Raw genomic sequence first — 24136 nt, forward strand, 5'->3', positions numbered from 1 at the left:
AAGCACTATATCTAAATGTGGTGGGCCAGGGAAAGCAAGGATTGGTAAGGTTCCAAGAGAGAAAAATTAGCATTCAGGAGTGAAAATATTGATTGTATGATGAAGTGGGTTTGATTCATGAAGGGGCTGCTTTGATGTGCTATATGGGAGTAATCATCTTTTAAGAAGTGGGTGTGTGGGGAAAACAAAACTGCATTGAAGTCTTGAGGGTAGAAGGTCTGCAAGATCTCGCTAGGATCCGTAAATAAGCAAGTAAGCTTTCAGCAGCGTAGAATGAGGCAGATTAATCTGGGAAGGTGGAGGAGGTAGGAAGGATGTGGAATTTAACGCTCTGAAAACAGAAACCAATAAAAGCCCAGCTCCCAAATGATGTAGCGAGAGAAGGAGCCCAAAGGGCCTGTTTCCATGATCTATAACGCTATGACTATGCTCACCGAGTTGACAGCAGGAAAAGACAGGCTTTGATGTTGCGCGGATCATTGAACTGGTTGATCAGACGTTCTCGCTCCATAACTGCGGTGCTTCCATCCAGCCCTGCAACAGTCGAGAAGAATTTCATAAAACACACGTTTAAATATATACAATAAACAAAATATTTTAAAATTTGTGCTGAGTTGATTGCAATTAGTTCGTGACTCATTATCATTTAAAGGGCAGGCCCCAACTGTGGGGTTATTTACCCTCTGAGAATCTCTGGCTAACACAGGATATGACTGGGGATTTTAGCACTGGGGACAATACATTGGTAAAAATTATAGAACCTTACAGCACAGATCAAGACCGTAGAGCTGATCATGGATCTTTTCTATTAAAAACTATACAATCCTCAGGTCCTGACCCTATTGTTATTTAACTAATTAACATCAACTAATTATCCAACTTTATTTTAAAATGTATTAAGAAATCTGATCTTGTCACCATTTTAGACTATACGTACTGGTTCATAAGTGATTCTATAAAATATATTCTCAACACCCTGGCAGTCCCATTGTTAAATGCCTTCAATCTGTCATGCCTATAAAATCTGTAGTCACTAGCTAGCTTAGAGCTTTGGAACTATTTTTTGTCAGTGACACTGACTTGAACAGTGTGGGCAACCTCCCAAGAAGAGAAGGCAAGTAGTTTAATTTAGATTGCAATGCACTTTGAATAACAAGAGTTTACTTAAGGGTTTCAGAAAGGAGCCTCTCTGTTTTTCCTAATCTGATAAGTATTTATATTTGGCTATTTTTGGAGTTTGCGTCACTATGTACTGAAGGATATTGTTCAAATTCGCCTTGTATTTACTTTTACATGGACACATCATGTTGGAAGCTCTGAGATTATAAGCAAAATTCACATATAAATTTAAGTGGTATACAAGTGAAGGAAATCTATAGAATGATTTTACACGCCCCTAATATAGCTTTCGATTCTTTACGAAGTACTCAATTGGGGTTGGTTGTTCACAAACGACAACAATGCATAAAGGTAACATTGTGCGACAAGATGGAATCACAGTAATTGCGGGCTGAACATTGAATTATAATGCAAATTTCTGCTTTTTTTAAAATGAGTCCTGGTTAGGAGCAATGGTATTTGTAAAATAAATTGTGTTAGATCGAACTAGTCACTATCAGTATACAAAGTACTGGAGCAACTCAGTGGGTTAGGCAGCATCACTGGAGAACATGGTGAGGCAACGTTTCGGGATGGAACCCATCTCTGGACATGTTCTCCAGAGATGCTGCCTGACCCGCTGAGATACGGTATCCGTTTTTGTAAAACAGCATCTGCAGTTCCTTGTTTCTACATAGTCACTATCAGAAATCTCTAAAAGCAGCTACGAGTATGATGGCTGACTAAATAACTATCTGTAGATGTGCAAATTTATCCACCAGATGGCACTGTTGCATTAAATTTTTAAAAAAATGCTTTCCCAATAGAAAGTGAAACATCTCATTGTTTTATATCAACTTAAATCGTTCCTCTCTGATAATAAAGCAGGCCATCACACACTGCTGTAGAGCTTCTCCCATGCTTACGATAGTAGTTCACATTCCGGATCCAGGATTGTGGGGGCTCTTCGGAGCCAATTTTTGCTGGCATCTGTTTCTTTCCAAGAAATTCTTCAATGACGGAGAGTGTGGAAAGGCTCTGGCTGTAACAGGGAGACAAGAACAATTTTTTACAAATATCAGAAAAAGGTCAACACGTGGAGACTGAAACTGAAAAGCATAATTTCTATTACGAAAAAGTATTGTGCTAAAGATTCAAGGAAGTACACTGCAACAGGAGGAGGAAATTAAAGCTATCCAAAAAGCAAAATCATGCCATTTTGGAGATCTGAAAACCCCTCAGAAAATCTTAGAATTACTCAGCAGGTCTGTCAATATCTGTGGTGAGAGAAAAAGGGTTAATGTTTCAGGTGAGTGACCTTTCCCTCTCCATAAATGCCACTTGACCTGCTGAGCTTTTCTGCTTTATTTGGGAAATAAATTCTGTTCCTGCACCAGTACCACATTTTGTTTTATAGTGGCAAATTATTGGCTAAGAAACACACCCCAACTTACAGTCACCTGTATCATTAATGACGTATTGTTATATTACCTTACGCTTCTGCCCATAGTTATACTCTTAATGTTATTTTGTAACATAACTGAGTCTCCAATTATGCATCAGCATTATGCTGTCACATAAATGAAACACTGATATGTTATAACTTTGTACAATAGCTTACCTGGACATACTAATACTGCAAACAATTTGACAGACTGGCACCAATACTATCATCAAACCCCCACAACCCCAGCCTACTTGTCTTTGAACAAAACATTGTCATTGTGGCATTAGAAGTTCATTTAAACCCATGGGCAGAGGTTATCTAATCTTCCCTTCCTCACCCACAGATATCCAGACCAATAGTGGTGTTTCTGTTGTCAACCCAGACAGATCAGGGCACCGTGCACAAACTTTCCTGGTGAGTGCGACATAACACCAGACTAGGGAATATATTAGGTTAATGTCAATATCAGGTGCATAATGTTACATGATTATGGACATCAATAAATGGCAACTCCACATCCCCATTTACACCAATTGACCTTAAAGGCCAATTGACAACTAGACTTTAACATTATTTCTTGCAACACACACGCTAGGTTACAACTGTCAACTAATGCAGAAGATTTATTTCTCTTTCTTCTCCACTCGCCTCAGATCGCTCGACCGGTTTGGAAGTGGGTCTGAGAATAGCCCATGGCAATGGTGTAAATCAGCATCATTGAAGGTTTAGTAACATATATCTGCCAACAGAGACCAGTAACATCTCATGATACTTTCCACCCATGTTAAATTATCAGATCACAACACTGTGAACGGCAGGTTGTGAACAGCCACTGCAATAGACAATAGAAACATAGAAACATAGAAAATAGGTGCAGGAGTAGGCCATTCGGCCCTTTGAGCCAGCGCCGCCATTCAATGTGATCATGGCTGATCATTCTCAATCAGTACCCCGTTCCTGCCTTCTCCCCATACTCCCTGACTCCGCTATCCTTAAGAGCTCTATCTAGCTCTCTCTTGAATGCATTCAGAGAATTGGCCTCCACTGCCTTCTGAGGCAGAGAATTCCACAGATTCACAACTCTCTGGCTGAATTTTTTTTTCCTCATCTCCGTTCTAATGGCCTACCCCTTAATCTTAAACTGTGGCCCCTTGTTCTGGACTCCCCCAACATTGGGAACATGTTTCCTGCCTCTAACGTGTCCAACCCCTTAATAATCTTATACGTTTCGATAAAATCCCCTCTTATCCTTCTAAATTCCAGTGTATACAAGCCTAGCCGCTCCAGTATTTCAACATATGACAGTCCCGCCATTCCAGGAATTAACCTAGTAAATCTACGCTGCACGCCCTCAATAGCAAGAATATCCTTCCTCAAATTTGGAGACCAAAACTGCACACAGTACTCCAGGTGCGGTCTCACTAGGGCCCTGTACAACTGCAGAAGGACCTCTTTGCTCTTATACTCAACTCCTCTTGTTATGAAGGCCAACATTCCATTGGCTTTCTTCACTGCCTGCTCTACCTGCATGCTTCCTTTCAGTGACTGCTGCACTAGGACACCCAGATCTCGTTGTACGTCCCCTTTTCCTAACTTGACACCATTCAGATAATACTCTGCCTTCCTATTCTTACCACCAAAGTGGATAACGTCACACTTATCCACATTAAACTGCATCTGCCATGCATCCGCCCACTCACACAACCTGTCCAAGTCACCCTGCAACCTCATAGCATCTTCCTCACAGTTCACACTACCACCCAGCTTTGTATCATCTGCAAATTTGCTAATGGTACTTTTAATCCCTTCATCCAAGTCATTAATGTATATTGTAAATAGCTGCGGTCCCAGCACCGAGCTTTGCGGTACCCCACTAGTTACTGCCTGCCATTCTGAAAGGGACCCATTTATCCCCACTCTTTGCTTTCTGTCTGTCAACCAATTTTCTATCCATGTCAGTACCCTACGTCCAATACCATGTGCTCTAATTTTGCCCACTAATCTCCTATGTGGAACCTTGTCGAAGGCTTTCTGAAAGTCGAGGTACACCACATCCACCGGCTCTCCCCTGACAATTTTCCTAGTTACATCCTCAAAGAATTCCAGAAGATTAGTCCAGCATGATTTCCCCTTCATAAATCCATGCTGACTCGGAACAATCCTGTTACTACTATCCAAATGCTCCGCAATTTCGTCTTTTATAATTGACTCCAGCATCTTCCCCACCACTGGTAAGACTAACTGGTCTATAATTTCCCATTTTCTCTCTCCCTCCTTTCTTAAAAAGTGGGAAAGAACAACATTAGCTACCCTCCAATCCACAGGAACTGATCCTGAATCTATAGAACATTGGAAAATGATCACCAAAGCGTCCACAATTTCTAGCGCCACCTCCTTAAGCACCCTGGGATGCAGACCATCAGGCCCTGAGGATTTATCAGCCTTCAGTCCCATTAGTCTACCGAACACCATTTCCTGCCTAATGTGGATTTCCTTCAGTTCCTCCGTCACCCTAGGATCTCTGGCCACTAGAACATCTGGGAGATTGTTTGTATCTTCCTTAGTGAAGACAGATCCAAAGTACCGGTTCAACTCGTCTGCCATGCAAGTGGGATAACAGGGAAGAGAAACAATATAAATACATCAATGCTTCACATGGTCAGAGAGTAGCAGATGCTGGAAAGTGTGTATGAAATGCTGATTGACAAGGACGATATCAGACAAGGCTCGGATTTTCCCCATTCATCCTAACCTATGTAAACATTCTACTGATAACTGTCTGCAGTCAGACTGAACAGCTACCTAATGAATCATGCCCCACCATAAAAATCACTTGCCAATACAAGCTTCTACCTAACCCATCCCATTTAGTGCTTAATTTCCCTTAAAACTCTTACCTAAACACCAGGATCTTGTCGCCGAGTTTTAAGCTCTCTTCAATTAGTTCAAACAACAGCACCATTTTTGCAGAATTCTCCAGCAAGCCTGGCTGGTAGTTTGCCAATATATCCTTAGCCTGAAGACACAAATACAGAGCAAAGAATCCAAAAATTCAGCTCCATTACACTTTATCAGATTATACAGTACACAAGGGAAGCAAACAGCAAACAAAATAAATAGGCTCTTAACTGAGGCAATGAATGTAACAGAAGCTACAGAAGGAACCTACTACAAACCTACTGACTCCCACAGCTATCTTGACTACACTTCTTCCCACCCTGTCTCCTGTAAAAAGTCTATCCCCTACTCCCATTTCCTCTGTCTACGCCGCATCTGCGCCCAAGATGAGGTGTTTCATATTAAGGTATCAGAGATGTCCTCATTCTTTAGGAAACGGGCTTCCCCTCTTCCATTATAGATGAGGCTCTCACTAGGGTCTCCTCTATATCCCGCAGCTCCGCTCTTGCTCCCCCTCTCCGCATTCGTAAAAAGGATAGAGTCCCCCTTGTCCTCACCTTCCACCCCATCAGCCAGCGTATACAACAAATTATCCTCCAACATTTCCGTCACCTCCAATGGGATCCCACTACTGGCCACATCTTTCCATCTCCTCCCCTCTCTGCTTTCCGCAGAGACCATTCCCTCCAAAACTCCCTGGTCCACTTGTCCCTTCCCACACAAACCACCCCCTCCCCAGGTACTTTCCCCTGCAACCGCAGGAGATGCAACACTTGTCCCTTTACCTCCCCCCTCGACTTCATCCAAGGACCCAAACAGTCTTTCCAGGTGAGGCAGAGGTTCACCTGCACCTCCTCAACCTCATCTATTGTATCCGCTGTTCCAGATGTCAACTTCCCTACATCGGCGAGACCAAAATGCAGGCTCGGCGATTGTTTCGCTCAACACCTTCGCTCAGTCCGCCTTAACCAACCTGATCTCCCGGTGACTCAGCACTTCAACTCCCCGTCCCACTCCCACAGTCTGACCTTTCTGTCATGAGCCTCCTCCATTGTCACAGTGAGGCCCACCGCAAATTGGAGGAACAGCACCTCATATTTTGCTTGGGCAACTTACACCCCAGCGGTACGAACATTGATTTCTCTAACGTTAGATAGCTCCTCTGTTCCTTTCTTTCCCCTCCCTCTTCCCAGTTCTCCCACTGTCTTCCTGTCTCCAACTACATCCTTTGTCCCGCCCCCTCCCAACATCAGTCTGAAGGGTCTCGACCCGAAACATCACCCATTCCTTCTCTCCTGAGATGCTGCCTGGCCCGCTGAGTTACCCCAGCATTTTGTGATACCTTCGATTTGTACCAGCATCTGCAGTTATTTTCCTATACAAAGGAACCTTCATGCTCGTTAACGGAGAACATAAAGATTCTTTGTAAAAGATGACTTGAGGTCGTGTCAGTGAAAGTATGCTAATTTACACCCAATTCTCCCCTTCCAGATAGTTCACCAAAGCAAAGGTTGGGAAAATTGTGGAGGAATACAAGACTGTTCTCGTCGAGTTCCCAGTGGCCAATTACAGAGTGGCAGTGGGGAAGGATTGAGAGCAACCCATTGTAACAAAAGGGCAGATGGGGGGAGCTGGTGGTGTGGAAAACCACAATTTTCTCCCAATTGATGACAAAAGACATGTCCAACTCTGGTTCTGTCATAATCCATCCTCAATAAGTTTACAAGGAAAATCCTAAATTCAGATTAGGGAAGTGAGAAGATATGGCACTTACCCAATCATATGTGATGACTTGGTTTGCCTTTTCCTGAAAATGGTTGAATCCAACATTCTGGGAAAATTTGCTGTTTGTGGAGTCTAACGTAGCAGCCATGCTCTCTGCTTTCCTTTTACTTCCAATTGGCAGAGCCCGTGCACTCGGTGTACCTGCATTCAGGTCATTTACCTCAAGGTCCAAATCTGGATCATTGGCAAGGTTCTCCTTCTGCAGTGCTTCATAGAGAACATCTGGATGGTTCCAGATCTGCCAGAGATGAAGCAAACCGAATACAATTTAGCATTACACTCAAACACATAACCACCTGAACAAACAAATGGCACGTGTAGTACATTAGTAAGAAGCAGATGGTGATAGCCCATTGAATGTCCGGAGGCTCTGCAGCTGAATCCATCCCTTTAGACTTAATCAAGCCAAGTGGGTGTAGATTTGAACATACAAGAATAGCTGAAGATCGATAATTTAGTACGAGGAAAAATCATGAAAAGCAGCAGGCAGGAGAGTGGCAGTCCAGTCCATAGCTCCCAGTTGGACGAGTGGGGAGAATCCATGGGCAGGAAACTTTGACTTTGCCATTATGCACCAATGCACTTTTTGCAATGAGGGGCAGATTTATAATTCCAACCACTTTTGGGGCATTCAGAAGAAATGATTTATTTTGTCAAAGATGACAGGATGTGATATCCCACAGCGACTGATGCTGGGATCTCAACTTTTAACATTTTGCATAAATGGCAGACTGAAGAACCTAAAGAAGTGGTTTGAAATTTATTGATTGGAAAGCAAATTGTGAAGTGGGCATAAGAAAACTACGAAGGGATACAGATAAGTTAAGCAAGCTGGCAGAAGGAATACAATTGTTGGGGGGGGGGGGTCAATAGTCCATTTCAGTATGAAAAACAAGGGAAAAACAGCAATTATTTAAATGATGAGAGATGTAGAGCGATCACGGTGCCTTAGTGCATAATTTGCCAAAGGGTAGTGTACAGGTACAACAATAAATCAGGAAATCTGACAAAATATTATTGTTTGTGAGGGGAACTGAATTAAAAATCGGGAGTTCGCAGGTCCCTGGCTGGCGACCGGTTTTTGGGAGCTCCAGCCGTAGCAGCTTCGACCGCCCCGAAGCGCGAGGTACGATCGACCCGCTCGCAGGCCCTTCATTGCCCTGCGTGGTCTGGCCGCGGCATTTTCCATCGCCCGGTGGGGGCTCAGGACTTTCATCGGCCTGCTCGGCTCGGCTCGGCTCGGCCCTGGGACTTTCCATCGCCCAGTGGGGGCTCAGGACTTTCATCGGCCTGCTCGGCTCGGCCCTGGGACTTTCCATCGCCCGGTGGGGGCTTCAAAAAGTTGGGAGCCTCGATCACCTCGTGGCACCACGGGAGAAGAATGAGGAGGAGATAAGACTTTTCTTTGCCTTCCATCACAGTGAGGGTGTGCCTAGAGCAATCACTGTGATGGCTGTTTGTGTAAAAATTGTATCTGTGTGTCCTGTGCTTTTTGTTGTCTACTGCCGGACCCTGACGTGAGAGGACGCTGGCGTTGTTTATTCGCCGCTTTTCCGTTAGGATAGTTTGTCTGTTTGTTTTTATGTTATGATTGTTTCTGTAAAGCGCTTTGAGCACCTGATAAGGCGCTATATAAAATAAATGCTTATTATTATTATTATTATTAAAAGCAGAGTATTTATGCAAAAACACCAACTGCTGGAGGAACTAAGCAGGTCAGGCTGAACAGCATCTGTGGAGTTCAACGGTCACAGGAGCAGAATTAGGCCATTCGACCCATTGAGTCTACTCTGCTATCCAATCACGGCTGATTTATCTTTCTCTCTTAACCCCATTCCCCTGCCTTCTCCTCGTAACCTTTGACACCCTTACTAATCAAGAGCCTGTCAATCGCCACTTTAAAAAAAGCCTCCACAGACACTTGGAGTTTAGAAGGTGGGGGGGGGGGGGGGGGGGGGGGGTCAAGGGAACCTCAATGAAACTATTGAAACTTACCAATTAGTGAAAGGCCTGGATAGAGTGGATGTGGAAAGAATGTTTCCACAAGTGAGAAAGTCTAGGACCAGCGGCCATAGCCTCAGAATAAAAGGACGTACCTTTTGAAAGGAGATGAGGAGTGATTAGTTTAGTCAGAGTGTGGTGAATCTGTGGAATTCATTGCCACAGGCTGGGGAGGCGATCAATGGATATTTTTTTAGGTGATTGATAGATTCTTGATTAATATGGGTTACGGGGAGAAGAAGAATGCGGTTGAGAGGGATAGATAGATTAACCATGATTGAATGGCAGAGTAGACTTGATGGGTTAAATGGCCTAATTCTACTCCTATAATTTAGCAACATCTGTGGCAATTACACCTCCCAGAGTGGAAATATCAAATAATTGAGCACATATTTCCCCCCCCCCCCCAAGAGAGATTAGTGCATGGCGGGAACATGCTCCCTGGGTGGTGGTGGAATCAGATATGATAGGGGGGGGGGGATTTAAGAGGCTTTTAGATAGGCACATGAAAATACTGCGAATGGAGGGGTATGGATCATGTGCAGGCAGCGGGATTAATTTGGCATCATGTTCGGCACAGACATTCGACCCCGTCCCTGTGCTGTACTGCTCTTTACTTGTTTAAATCTTTCCAACCCCAAGTCCTTGTGCCACTTTTTGTAGTTTTATAAAACTAAACCGTCCTTGTGCCACTTTTTGCAGTTTTATAAACCTTTAAATGCTAAAATGGCATGGACCATATTAAAATATGGGATAATTAAAAAATCAACCTCTATTCGAGTCTGAGAAGACACAAAGTGCTGGAGTAACTTAGCGGGTCAGGCAGCATCTCTGGAGGACATGGATAGAGGACGCTTCGGGTCGGGACCTTTCTTCAGACCGATTGTAGGGGGAGAAAGAAAGCTGGACGAAAGGAGGGGGAGGACAAAGCCTGGCAGGTAACAGGTTGTTACAAATGAGGGATTTTTAATACAAAGGCAGGAGATGAAAAGACAGAAGGTACGAGAAAAAAAGGGTGGACGAGGTGTGAATTGCGAAGCTAGAGAAAGGAATGTAGGTGGAAGGGGATGGGAGAAATAGGTGCAAGTCCAGGCAGGGCACAGGGGAAGAGGGGGGGGGTGGGTGAGAGAAAGGGAAGGTTATATGGGGAAGAAAGGAGAAGGAAAGGGTTACGTAATTATCTAAAATTGGAGAATTTAATGTTCATACCATTGGATTGGCAGCTATCAAAGCAGATTAAGTGTTAGAAACATAGAAAAATAGGTGCAGGAGTAGGCCATTCGGCCCTCCAAGCCAGCACCGCCATTCAATATGACCATGGCTGATCATATAAAATCAGTACCCCGTTCCTGCTTTTTCCCCATATCCCTTGATTCCTTTAGCCCGATGAGCTAAATCTAACTCTCTTGAAAACATCCAGTGTATTGGCTTCCACTGCCTTCTGTGGCAGAGAATTCCACTGATTCACAACTCTCTGGGTGAAAATGTTTTTCCTCATCTCAGTGCTAAATGGCATATCCCTTATTTCTAAACTGTGATCCCTGGTTCTGGACTCTCCCAACATCAGGAATATTTTTCCTGCATCTAGCCTGTCCAATCCCATAAGAATTTTACATGTTTCTATAAGATCCCCTCTCATCCTTCTAAATTCCAGTGAATATAAGCCTAGTCAACCCATTCTTTCATCCTATGTCAGTCCCATCATCCCGGGAATTAACCTTGTGAACCTTCACTGCACTCCCTCAATAGCAATAATGTACTTCCTCAAATTAGGAGACCAAAATTGCACACAATACTCCAGGTGCGGTTTACCAGGGCCCTGTGCAACTGCAGTAGGACCTCCTTGCTTGCTCCTAAACTCAAATCCTCTCGCAATGAAGGCCAACATGCCATTAGCTTTCTTCACTGCCTGCTGTACCTGCATGCTTACTTTCAATGACTGATGTACAAACACACCCAGGTCTCGTTGCACCTCCCCTTTTCCTAATCTGACACCATTCAGATAATGTGTAAGAAGGAACTGCTGATGCTGGTTTAAACCGAAGATAAGACACAGAAAGCTGGAGTAACTCAGCGGGACAGGCAGCATCTCTGGAGAGAAGGAATGGGTGACACTTTGGGTCGAAACCCTTCTTCAGACCTCTGCCTTCCTGTTCTTGCCACCAAAGTGGATAACCTCACATTTATCCACATAATTCTGCGTCTGCCATGCATCTGCCCGCTCACCCAACCTATCTAAGTCACTCTCCTCCTCCTCGCAGCTCACACTGCCACCCAGCTTTGCGTCATCGGCAAACTTGGAAATATTACATTTATTCCTCTAGTTTGCGTGTAGCCTCACTCTGGCAATGGAGGCCCAAGACAAAAAGGTCAGTATGGGAATGGGGAGGAGTTAAAATGGTTAGCAACCAGGAGATGCAGCAGGCCTTGGCAGACTGAAAGTAACTGTTCAGTGAAACGGCGGCCACATTTGATGTTTACCGATGTACAGAATGCAGATGATGTCAGAGGATGATGTGTTGGATGCAGAGGCTGGTGGGATGAAAGGCGAGGACCAGGGAAACTATCCTTGTTCCATCTGTGGGGAGGGGGAGCGAGAGCAGAACTATTAGGGCACAGAGGAGGCGCAGATGATCCATCTATGACAGCAGGGGGGAGGACCATGTTTACCAAAGGCAGAGGATATCTTGGATGCCATAGATTGGAAAGCCTCATCTTGGGAGCAGATACGGTGGAGACTCAGAAATTGAAGGTCCTTTACAGTCCTTTTCTAGGCATGTTTATTCTCACTTTGCATTGCTGCATCAAACATACTTTTGAATGGTAAATACTCTAACACTATATGATAAAGTATCACTTATTCCCTTGTCAGTCACAAAAATAAAATCAACCAGTGATAGTCTGTTGTACAAAGACACAAAAGATCCTGACACATACATTGGGATGTTTCCATCATTCTCTCTAATTCTGAAAATACAGAGGCTTACCTTACAGCAGACACAGAATGCTTTCAGAGGGTTGAGCCCCAGCCACCCACTGTTCCCTGCGTCTCTAAAACGATCCATAAACTCTGTGTACAGCATTCGCTGGATTTTGGAGAGACGGACCAGTAACACATTTTCTTCTTTGTCAGGAAGATGACCTCTTAAAACATCATGGCCTCGCCTGCAAAAGATGAAATATTATTGATTCATTGATACAACATTCAATACCTTTGAACGCCTCAGACCTGATTAACTAGATTAAATTAAAAGGCTATAGAGCTGTGGAGTAACTCAGTGGGTCAAGCAGCATCTCCAGACAACATGGATAGCTAACGCTTCGGGTCCTTCATATAGATTGTGGGCGGGTGGGGCCAGAAAGCTTAAAAGGTTAAATCAACAATTTATTAAAATAATTACTCTTCAAAAAAAATATTGACACAAAGCCCAAGGATAAAGCCAGTAATGATTACAAAATGACGAGTAGGAAAAATATAATAAGCACAATTAGAGTCGATTTAGGGAACCTTGCTGATCACAAGAACTGCGAATGAAATCAAACTGGGTGTCTATAATATTAGTAAACATACTGGTTTAGAGCCGTGAATCAGAATTTGGAAACGCAGGAGGCCAATTAATCCTGCCCCCTTCTCTTTCTCAATTGTTCTACATATTTTTCTCCAGTTATACACAGAATTCATCTTTGAACGTTAAGTTAAGAGTGTTTTGTTGTATATACACCGGAATCAGACCAATGAAATTCTTACTTGTTGCAGCTTCACAAACACATTAATGCAGTAACACAATAAATACATACAATAAACAATAATACAATAACTCAGTTATACCAACTAATTAGACTGCAATAGTGCAGGCAGAAATACATAGTGCACCAATCCAAAGCCCATTTAAACTTGTTGCTCAGGTAGGGTTGTGTGGTTGAGGGGAAGAAGCTGTTCTTGAACCCGAGTGAAATGGTTCTCAGTCTCTGTACCTTCTTCCCGATAGCAGTGAGATGAGAGCGTCGCTAGGTTGGGGTGGGCCTTTGATGATGTTAGCTGTCTTCTCGAGAAAGAATTTCCCATAGATCCCGTTAATGGTGGGGAGATCAGAACCCATGATGGATCGGACAATGTTCACCATTTCCTGCAGCCTCCTTTATCCCTGGGCATTTGGATTACTGAACCAGGCCATGATGCAACCAGTCAGTATACTCTCTACTGTACACCTGTAGAAGTTTGATAGTGTTTGGCAACGTGCTGAATCTGCTCAAACTTCTGAGAAAGTGGAGGTGTCAATGAACTTTCATTGTGATTGCCTCAATAGGCTGGGCCCATCTTCAGACAATACATTGTAAACCTCAACAACTCACCAAAGAAATTCTCACCCATTCCTCTTATGTATACTGGTTATTGACTCATTTGCCACAAGAAACAGTTTCTCTATTAAATTTTTTTTTTAGGCCCCTCCTTTTTTTAGGCTGACCATGGGTGATGCATCCTAGTTGGCTGCTTGCTCCAAACCTCGGCTAGAGCAGCGTCGCTTGTGGCTGAAGAGACCAATGCGGGAGTGACAGTCTCTGTTGCAAAGGTCACATTTGTGTGCGGTCTTTGGTCTGTTGAAGTTGCTGCGCTCCTTTCTGCGTGCCCACTTGTCTGCCGCTGAGTTCATCAGTTTCTCTTCCCCCGTTTTGAGATGTTGGTTCAGGGTACCTCTCCACCTCGTACGGTCAGCTGCAAGGCTCTCCCAGGACCACAACGATGTCAAATGCCTTCAAGTCTCTCTTGCAGACATCCTTGTAATGTAGCTGGGGGCGGCCGATGGTTTTAACACTGTTAATAGTTAACTATTAACACTGTTAAACTATTAACACTGTTAATGTCTCAAATCTGTCATTAAATGGTTATTTTTCAAGGAGAGCAACCCACCTTCTCTCCAGTTTAGAGGGGCAACTAGCAATAAGATGGAAAGCAACCAATGAGAGATCAAGATGAGGAAATGTAGCATCACATTCAAAACATCTTATTCTGATACTTTACATTAAGAGATCAAATAAAAATAGTTTTTAGGATTGATTATTTAAGATACCAAGAAAAAACAGCATGGCTAGCATACTGGGTCTTAAAACATAACGTATTATACTGGCCTAATAGGAAACCTATGCCCAGTTTAAGACTAGCATACAGTTTTGGTCACCCTCAAGTAAAAGTGCAGATAGATGACCAGGAAAATTCTGGGGTGCAGGGCATTACATTTAGAAAATTAAAGGATAAACACAACATGGGCTGAAATGAGGCTGAAGCAAATTAATGCTGCCAGACGCAATGGCCAACGCTTCTTCGTCCTTAGGTCTTGGAAATTTGGCATGTCCCAACAACTCTCACCAACTTTGAAGATGCTATAGAAAGCATTTTATCGGGATGCATTAGAGCATGGTTTGGGAATAGATCCATCCAAGACCGCAAGAAATTGCACAGAACTGTGGACATAGCCCAGACCATCACATGGACCAACCTCCCTTCCAATGACTCCATCTACTCCTCACGCTGCCTCGGCAAGGCCCCCAGCATAATCAAGGATGTCTAACCCTCTTCTATCAGGCAAGAGCTACAGAAATGCAAAAACGCATCATATTCAGGGTGAGTTTCTTGCCAGCTGTTATCAGGCAACTGAACCATCCTATCAACAACTAGAGAGCAATCCTGATCTACCGTCCACCTCATTGGAGACCCTCAGACTATCTTTAATCGGACATGACTGTACTTTATCTGGCATAAAACGTTATTCCTTTTATCGTGTATCTGTACATTGTGGAAGGCTTGATTGTAATTATGTATTGTCTTTCCGTTGACTAGACAGCACACAACAAAAAAGCTTTTCATTGTACCGCGGTATATGTGACAATAAGCTGAATTAAGTATTACCGATTTAAAAAATCCTGTTGTCTCACACATTGCTGTTTAACAGTTAGGTCATTGCATTGTATAATAACTTGACGTTTAACCGTAATAATTCCTCACAAGTTCCCTTAGGCACAGCAACTCCTGCCCCCATGAAGTTCCACAAACACAGCCAACCTTGCAGGCATATATCACAGGCAAAACCTACCTTCCCTCCCACAAATCAAAAGCCCAGTTATTTCCTGTCCACCATCGTCTCTCCATGTACAACTGCAGCCCCTCTCCATTCATGAAAATACAATTATTCCCTGTACCTTACCTCCCATGTCTCAACCTCACAACCAATCACAGGAATAATTCACGTCTTTCCATTCAGCTGCTCCTGCAGCACGAGCACTCCAACCACAGGCACAATCTTCCCAGAATTACTGCACCTGCCTTTGCAAAAATGCACCAGCACTTAAGTACACCATTTTGTGTACAGCTTAAAGAATACAAAGCAGATTATGCAATCTGTTATTCAACCTTTGCCTTCTTCAATCTAGGGAATCATGTTTTTATTCTCTTTGAGGAAATATGTTCATAAAGTGCAGACCACTCATAATTTAACCTTGGAATTATTCTGGTGAATTTGTATTGCACCTCAACCACATCCCAAGCTGTGTCCAGAACTGAATGCATTAATTCAGACACAGTCTAACCAGTTTTACCTGTGGATGTTTCCCATCCAAGTTCTTACCTTTGAACAAATCCTTCCAGCAGGCTGTGTAAAACATGGCTTCGATAACGCATCAGCCGAACATCTTGTGGCGTCGAGTCAATACATTGCCCATTCAGGATGGGCCGCTCGAACATGTTGCTAAACTCTTGCCTGGTGCCTAGGAAGTCAGGCCGGACAAAGTCGACCATGCACCAGTACTCTGTGAGGTTGTTCTGAAGCGGATATCCAGTCAACACCACCCGCCGACGTGAACGAATGCTCTTTAAGGCCTGAGAGGTACTGGCGTGGCAATTCTTTATGCGGTGACCTTCATCACAAATAACTACATCGGGCCCTGGTCTGGATAGGGCTTTCTCAATGCCTGAGGGACAAGATAAAAACTTGATCAAATGAAATGAAGTCGCATGGAGTCTGAATATAATGCAATTCTGTAGGTATCTGCTGTATTCCTAACTAAGTAATTCTGATCTTGGATAAAGCAAGTTACTCCAACTGGAGAAATTACATTTAAATCACTATTTATCTTTCAAAGCCATCAGAGCCACTCCCTCATTCCAGGAAAATGACCTAGAAAGCAAACATATCACACTTCTCCGTAAAAGAACAGTTGAACCCAAGCTAATAGCCACAGATTTTTGCAGTCAGCATACATTTGTAATAACTTCCTGTTGAAGCAGATTGTTAAGATACCATTTAAAAGATAGATGTTGAAATTATCATAAGTTTTCATGCAGTTAATAATGTAATTCTGACTTACTTTGGTTGGATAAGGTTTCTGAAATTGTTTGAGAAAGCAAGAAAATGAAATAAAGGACATTTGGCTGCGAGAAGCAAGGTCCCTAACAGTTGTGCCTCACCCAAGAAATGGAGGGAGAAATTACAGAATTCTCCGATTTGGAAAGTAAATGAAATAAGTGCATAATGTATAGTGTAAAATTAGTTTCTCCAATTCTAGGCCATATGGAGTGAATGGGCAAAATCCATGACTCCATTAAAATCAAAGCAGGATAAATATTTGAAGCAAAGGTTAAGCATAGTGAGACGATGGACATCCAGGATTAGATTTGCATTGTCCTAGCAGATTGCTCATACATGGATGATGTACAAAATGTTCCTCATCTGTGCTTCATATTTCTACATTAAAATCTTCACTGGTGAAGCTGCTCAATATTTTAAACCATGACAGAGCTGCCACTTTGTAGTTAGAGTGTGAAGACTTCTCTTCTCCTCACAATAAGTGAAGTAGCAGCTAGGCCAAAGTTGGTTGGGATTTTGTCTTTGAGCTAGAAAGTTGTGGATTCCAGCACAGCATCCAAATTTTACTGCATTATGCAGCTTAGCAGAACAGAGCATTTTATTGTCAGAGGTATATTACAAAATACCATTTATGTAATCAAATGGACATAAATAGCCTTGTTCAAAAAGAATTGTTTTCAGCCCGCACCATCAAAAGGGTCATTCTTCTCACAGTGCAATACAGGGTCTTGCTGACTGTCGAACAGTTAAACAGTGACGAGTTCTGAGACAAGAGCTTTGAGGTTCTGTATGAGATTATAAAATGCATTTGTATCATTACCTTTCAACAGTTCTTGCTGCCGATCTTCCTCATCCAAATCTATAATCACAGGTCCTGTAGATTTCTTTGTTTTTTTCCTCCTCCCACTAACAAAAGATTTCTTCAGTGAAAGCAGACGATACATCTCGTACCCCATTAATAGCATGCCACCATCAGTTGACCACTCATTGATAACCTTGGCACGGGCTACAGTTGTTCTACACGGAAACAGAAAAATTATCAGAAAATCTGAGCACATCATTGGACCCCAAATGTGGCATTCTATCCAATGCTGCATATGTGTCCAAATTATATATTAATGTTATTACCAGCCTCGGGAAAGGGAGAAATGATAGCTAGAAGACTGGGGAAACCTCCAATTCCATTTAAAACAAATGTAAAAGTTCACTGGGTCTCAAGGATATTCTAAGATTGCTTACTTCAGTAACACACCAGGTAATTGATTTATTGATGTAAAAGGTTTTCCCTCTCACTTTAATTATAATGCGCTTTGTACGCGAGTTTAAGACAAACATTTTCAGCAGCCATCCTTGAACTTCACCATCATATCAGGATTCTCCAATTTGAGTAGCTTCTTTCTTCAGACCAGATCCTAAATGCCCCTCCCCCCCTCCTTTGAAAAATTGCACCAGTACTTACTTGTACTCATCATTTAAGACATGAACCTTGAAACTCCTGGGCTGGATCTCCTCAGGATTGTAGTCTGCAGGAAGTGCTTCTTGGGCTGGAAGCCACATGTTAAACTCGGCCAACCAGTTCTGCAAAGTGTTCACCTGCAAACAAGAAGAATGTAACCAATCAACATTTTTTTTGCATAACAACCATCCATGGCTCCCAGTCTAAGCAAATTAGTTCTGCTCTCTACTCCTTTATAGGAAAACTAAAGGCAACTAAATCAGTTCAGTGTGCCTTCTGTAAAGACGGGCTCAGATATCCTTCACAAGATGCCCTCCCATCCCTTTGCATAATCCCCACATTGCAGGAAATGCAGCAAACCCAACCCGCAGGGGGAAAACACTACTAACATTATTGTGTGACAATTCTGCAGAATGTAATGAAACCCTGAGTTGAACGTCAGACCTTTACATTACAACGTGCTCACATACAAGCACAGAGTCTTAACCTACAGGACATATAGATAGACCTGATTCTGATATGTCTACAATTAATTCCACCTTTTCACTTCCAAACAAATTATTTGACTGTCATGAACAAAGGGATCAGATAGATACTGTACTGACCGGTACAATAGCAAGGACAGTGCGGGCTTCTGTGTATCGAAAGAGAACATCCACAAAGCAGACCATCTGCAGGGTTTTCCCAAGACCCATGCTGTGTGCCAGGATGCAACCAAAACCACTGCTGCCTTTAAACCTTTCCAGAGACTCCACCAGGTTATCGTATAAGAAACGGATTCCTCCGATCTGTGTAGGATATAAGAGTATAAATGCCAAGTTATCTGTCGACTGATGAGGCACCAGAAAATCTCAACAGTCTCAGCAAAATCTCAACAAGAATTTTTCATGGTACTGCAACAGAAATGTTGACAGTGGATTCTTAAAACATGGCCATTTAATGGAGAGAAATGTGTTTGTACATAATGCTGCACATGAGAAATGCACAAAAACATTAACAAAGATGACAAGTAGTGAAAAGACTGCAGGGTGTGAGCAAGTGTGCAATATGGAAGGGTGGCATTTACTGTGTAAATTTTATGACATCCCACACCCTTTGCTACAGTTGCTCAACCCTCACCCAGTACTATTGTTTCAGAGTTGACAATGCTACATTGATTGATTCGGCTTGAGGTGCTCTTTATACTCAAAATCAAGGGAATGACGATTAAAGGAGCGATGGGATGGTCCCAGCGTGAACTACCTCTTCTGGGAGCTTGTTGCATACATCCATCACCCTTTGTGCGAAATGTTACCCCTCAGATTCCTATTAAATCTTTTCCCCTTCACCTGAAACCTATGTCATCTGGTCCTCAATTCACCTACTCTGGGCAAGAGGCTCTGTGCACCTGTCCAGGTAGGTTGAGCTCAAATCCAAGTTCCCAGAGATGAAAGATCATTGTCTGACTGTGCACACATCTCACATTGAATAACCACTTTCTCCATTGAACAGCGTTCACCGTGCAATCTACTAAATTATAAGAAATATTAAGTGAAAGTTTTAACAACCAATTTAAAAAAAAAACAATAAAATGTAAAGAAATGTTGATTAGAACACAAGAGTAGGAGTAATGTGGCCCCAAGTCTGCTCCAGGACTCAAGATCATGGGGGATCTACCCCAAAGGCATTTCTCTCCATTAACTTCATGTTCCTCAATTCCAATGTGGAGAAATCGATCAATCGCTGCTTGGCTCCATATGCCTCTGGGATAGAGAATTTCAAAGATTTTCCAACTCCACCATGCTTGCACGAGGCGTACAACTGGGGTAAAAAAAATTGGAAACTATTTGAAAATTTACACCCAAAATTACCAGTTTCAAGCCTCTTCTATTGCATTTCAAAGTAAAAACAGACATTACAAAATAATGTGAATATGTCACTGAACACTAATAAGATTTTGAAGTAAATTCGCACATTAATTGGTAAACAGCCTAAAAAGGTGGTAATTGGCTTCTCTGGTGTTTTATATTTTAACCCTGTCTTAATTAATTTAGTTATATAATCTTGCACTTAAATTTAATATTTACTCATTACAGTTCCACCACTGATTTTCTGGCACAGCAGGCCAAGGAAGTCGGCTATGGGGATAGATTTGCTGGCTCCAGCTGGGCTAGAGTTCCAGAGCCCCAGTCACAGGTTGCAAATTCAACCCACCGATCGGCCATTGAAGTCCCGATGAGGTTGAGATTGGCTGCCTTGCCCAGCCTAGGTGCCACATTTTCGGGGAGATTACCAAGGCGTGGGGGATTTCACTTTCACTACCATTGTCACTTCCACAAAACATTTGATCAAGTTAATAAGATGTGACCTGACTCATTAAAAGCCAGCTGAATGTCCATAGTTAGCCATTCCAATTAGGAGTAAATCTATCCTGAAGAATCCTCTCCAATTATTTCCCCAAGACTGTTGTGAGGTTCATATACCTATATGTCCCTAGAATCTCTCCACCTCCCTACTTAAATAAAGAAATAATATTGGCTACTCTTTAGTCCTTGCCTGTGGCTGAAGTTCTTTGTCAAACCTCTGTCATCTATCTCCTCACTTGCCTCTATGAATAACATGGAATAGATTCCATCAAGGCCTTCCCCTCAGCTACCTCACATATTGATAAGAAAATAATTGCAGATGCTGGTACAAATCAAAGGTATTTATTCACAAAATGCTGGAGTAACTCAGCAGGTCAGGCAGCATCTCGGGAGAGAAGGAATGGGTGACGTTTCGGGTCGAGACCCTTCTTCAGACTGATCAAGATCACTTAAGAAAAGATATGCCTGTCACAATATAATGCACCACAGGTACTCCTCAACTTACGGCGGGGTTACGTTCCGAGAAACCCATCAGAAACCGAAAATATCGTAAGTTGAAATGTATTTAATACACGTGATGATCACGTGGCCGGAAGCGAGCTGCGGCTCGCTATGGATCGCAGCCATTTGCACCATCGCAAAATCGAAACATCGTGAGTCGAAGCATCATAAGCACCTGTAGAGTACTGATAAAAAAGTGTTCCCATTACCTGGTGTGATTTCACAGATCGTGCCAGTTGGGATGCCAGGAAAATGTCTTGCTCATTTGGAGGATGATTTATGTTAACCATTACACGGCCCAGATCATCTGGCTGGTTCAAGGCATCGTTCACATGTGCACCATTGCTCTCCTCATTCACCTCCTCCTCATCATTGCTGGATCCACTATCAAGAATTTGGAGTGAATCATCTTCCCCAGAACTCAACTCGATCACATCTTCCAACACAGATAGAAAAATAAGGTGATATGTCAAATAAGGTGTCACTACTAAAGTGGGAACTACTTGCATGAATAGCATGCAAATGCTAAGTCAACAGATCAGATAACTTTGTTCTTTTGAATTAGTAAGTTATTTACATTCCAAATTAGCATACCAATTTAAATGGGCACTGCAAACCAAATATTGCACCTACTTTCTCGACAAAATAATAATTTATTAATTGTGAAATGATTCAAATCTGATCAGCAAATGGATTGAATTTTCCGACCGATTGGATTGTAAAAGACCCACCAAACTTCTTCCTTTGAAATCAATGCAGAAAAATAAGCGAGTTCGGTATTCCGACTGAGCATGCGCAGGTCATAGGTGGCTGGGGGCATAGAATTGTCGCCAACTAATCTACTATGTGTAAACAAACCTTCGTTTCATCCGTTTTTTCAAGTTTTTCTCGGTATAGGTAAGAAAATATTGTTTTCAAAACTGTTCAATTGGTGAATATATGGTTAATTAGTAAAAATTAAGATGATTTTGTAGGTTTTTTTGCTTTATGCGGCGAGTTCCCCTCAACTCTCCCCGACTCTTTAACTTGTCCCGGAGCCGTAGAGGCGGAGACTGGAGGCAGAAGCTGCCGGCGAAGGTTCACCACCGGAGAGCGGATCGCCACCGACCCAGAGCCGGGACAAGGCTAGAGATCGCAGCGCCCCCTTGCAAACAACAAACTCAAGGAAACTTCCCTCCTCGTGCCGCCGCTCACCCCGGGGATGTGGGGCTTATGAACAACAACTACAACACTTGTGTTTGTTCGTATTTCGCTGTGTTAGAGGGAAACGGGGCCGGGGAAGAGCGTAGAGGAGCGGCGCAGATCTCACTGGGAGGGAGACAGAGGGGGGGAGGGAGAGAGAGGGGGAGGGAATGAGGAGGGGCAGGGAGAGAGAGAGGGAGAGAGGGAGGGAGAGGGAGAGGGGGAGGGGAGGTAGAGGGAGGGAGGGAGGGAGGGAGAGAGGAAGGAGCAGCCCCCACAAGTGACACCCTCCCCCTCCCCGTGCTCTCGTTCTCACCCGCTGCTCCCTCTACCCTGACTCTCTCCCCTCCCCCCCCTCTCTCTCTCTCTCTTTCTCTCCCCTCTCTCCCAGCGCCAGCGAGATCTGCGCCGCTCCTCCACTCTCTTCTCCGGCCCCGTCTCCCTCTAACACAACGAAATAAGAACAAACACAAGTGTTGTAGCTGTTGTTCAGAGGCCCCCCATCCCCTGGGTGAGCGGCAGCGGCAAGGAGGGAAGTTACCTTGAGTTTGTTGTTTGTGAGGGGACGCTGCGATCTCTCGCCTTGTCCCGGCTCTATGTCGGTGGCGATCCACTCTCTAGTGAACTTTCGGCGGCAGCTTCTGCCTCCAGTCCCCGCCGCCGTCGCGGTTCCACGGCTCCGGGACAAGTTAAAGAGTCAGGGAAAGTTGAGGGGAACTCACCGCATAAAGCCTACAAAATCATCGTAGTTTTTACTAATTAACCATATATACACCAAATTAAGAGTTTTGAAAACAGTATTTTCTTACCTATACGGAGAAAAACTGGAAAAAACGGATGAAACGAAGGTTTGTTTACACGTAGTAGATCAGCTGGTGACAATTCTATGCCCCCACGACCGATGACCTGCTTATGCTCAGTCAAAATACCGAACTCGCTTATTGAATGTGCCAGCAAACCAACTTTGAGAAAGTGCTGGAGGAATTCAACAGTCAGTATCTGTGGAGGGAAAGGGGCAGACAACATTGCGGGCCAGGATCCATGAGATCTTTTCCCTTCAGATTCTGCCTGGCCTGTTGAATTCCTCCAGCGCTGTATTTTTGCTCAAGATTAGAGCATATGCAGTCTCTTGTCTCTAATTTTGGATCTTCCATTTCTGGGTGGAAGCATCAAGATCACTTTCATGAAAAAATGATGGTAGTTACATGGGTAATGGCCAACATTTGCCTCAAAATATGGTTTGTGCAAGTGGAACAACAATTTCACGTAAATAAACATCTTTCTTATTTACCATTTTTCTTCAATGTTTCTGTCAATTACTTCAACAAATTGGACAGTTCAGAAAGAAGCAGCTCTCTTGGGGAAACACTGCAAGCTGAATTCACACATTTATAAAAAGGATAAACGGTCCCTCAAGAAGGTAAATCTAGATTGTCAATGCCTTTGAAACCATGCCCTAATGTGAGTTTGCATGCACTGTTTTGTGGTGGGAAGAAGACAAGTGCGTGTTTCGGGCTAAGGAATAATTAATACGAAAATGGGAAAAGATCCAGTTATATTCTCTCACCATCCTTTACAACTTTGTTTACTCCCCCTGCATCTTCTTCACTCTCGCTGCTTATGTCCACACAGATGACCTCAGATTTAGAGAGCCTTGGTGGTGTTGCCAGAAGTTCATCTGCTTTCTGTACAATTTCCTCTGGAAAGAAAACACTCTGGAGTCAGTGCAACTGCATTTGCTTATTTCAATGTCTTTGTGTTCAACATTTTCTCTGCTGAGATCCAAGAAATACTTTTCCAACTAAAACCCAAATGCCACCTTTGTCCCCAGATCCTGGTCCTAGTACTTAATTTTCCACAAATTCCATACATGATTTTGGATACTGGGAGAGGAAGTACATTTGTAAAAAAATCTCTGATCAGTCAGCCCAATAAAGATACGTTTCAATTCTGATATTCTACTTTTACAAGGCTACATCAATAAACGTGGAGCATAAAATACAGGAATACTTAGTTCTAATGAAGCCAACACATTTTATTCCCAGAATCACAAGAAGCTAGATGC

General features: G+C 43.1%; 1 protein-coding gene across 2 annotated transcripts in view; it reads right to left on the reverse strand.

The window, feature by feature from the left end:
• rad54l2 (RAD54 like 2) overlaps positions 1-24136 on the reverse strand; it is a 94883-nt gene that overhangs the window by 18298 nt on the left and 52449 nt on the right. For both annotated transcript variants that reach the window (XM_078414368.1, XM_078414369.1), the window contains exons 6-16: positions 23639-23770; positions 21099-21325; positions 18649-18831; positions 18047-18180; positions 17408-17604; positions 15850-16192; positions 12217-12394; positions 7218-7466; positions 5443-5561; positions 2025-2140; positions 435-534 (exon numbers count right to left, since the gene is read on the reverse strand). In XM_078414368.1, the coding sequence (XP_078270494.1) occupies positions 435-534; positions 2025-2140; positions 5443-5561; positions 7218-7466; positions 12217-12394; positions 15850-16192; positions 17408-17604; positions 18047-18180; positions 18649-18831; positions 21099-21325; positions 23639-23770 (1978 nt within the window). The remainder of the gene's footprint in view (positions 1-434; positions 535-2024; positions 2141-5442; positions 5562-7217; positions 7467-12216; positions 12395-15849; positions 16193-17407; positions 17605-18046; positions 18181-18648; positions 18832-21098; positions 21326-23638; positions 23771-24136) is intronic.

This window comes from Rhinoraja longicauda, chromosome 17 (genome assembly GCF_053455715.1).
Source record: "Rhinoraja longicauda isolate Sanriku21f chromosome 17, sRhiLon1.1, whole genome shotgun sequence".
In the NCBI taxonomy this organism is placed as follows: domain Eukaryota; kingdom Metazoa; phylum Chordata; class Chondrichthyes; order Rajiformes; family Arhynchobatidae; genus Rhinoraja; species Rhinoraja longicauda.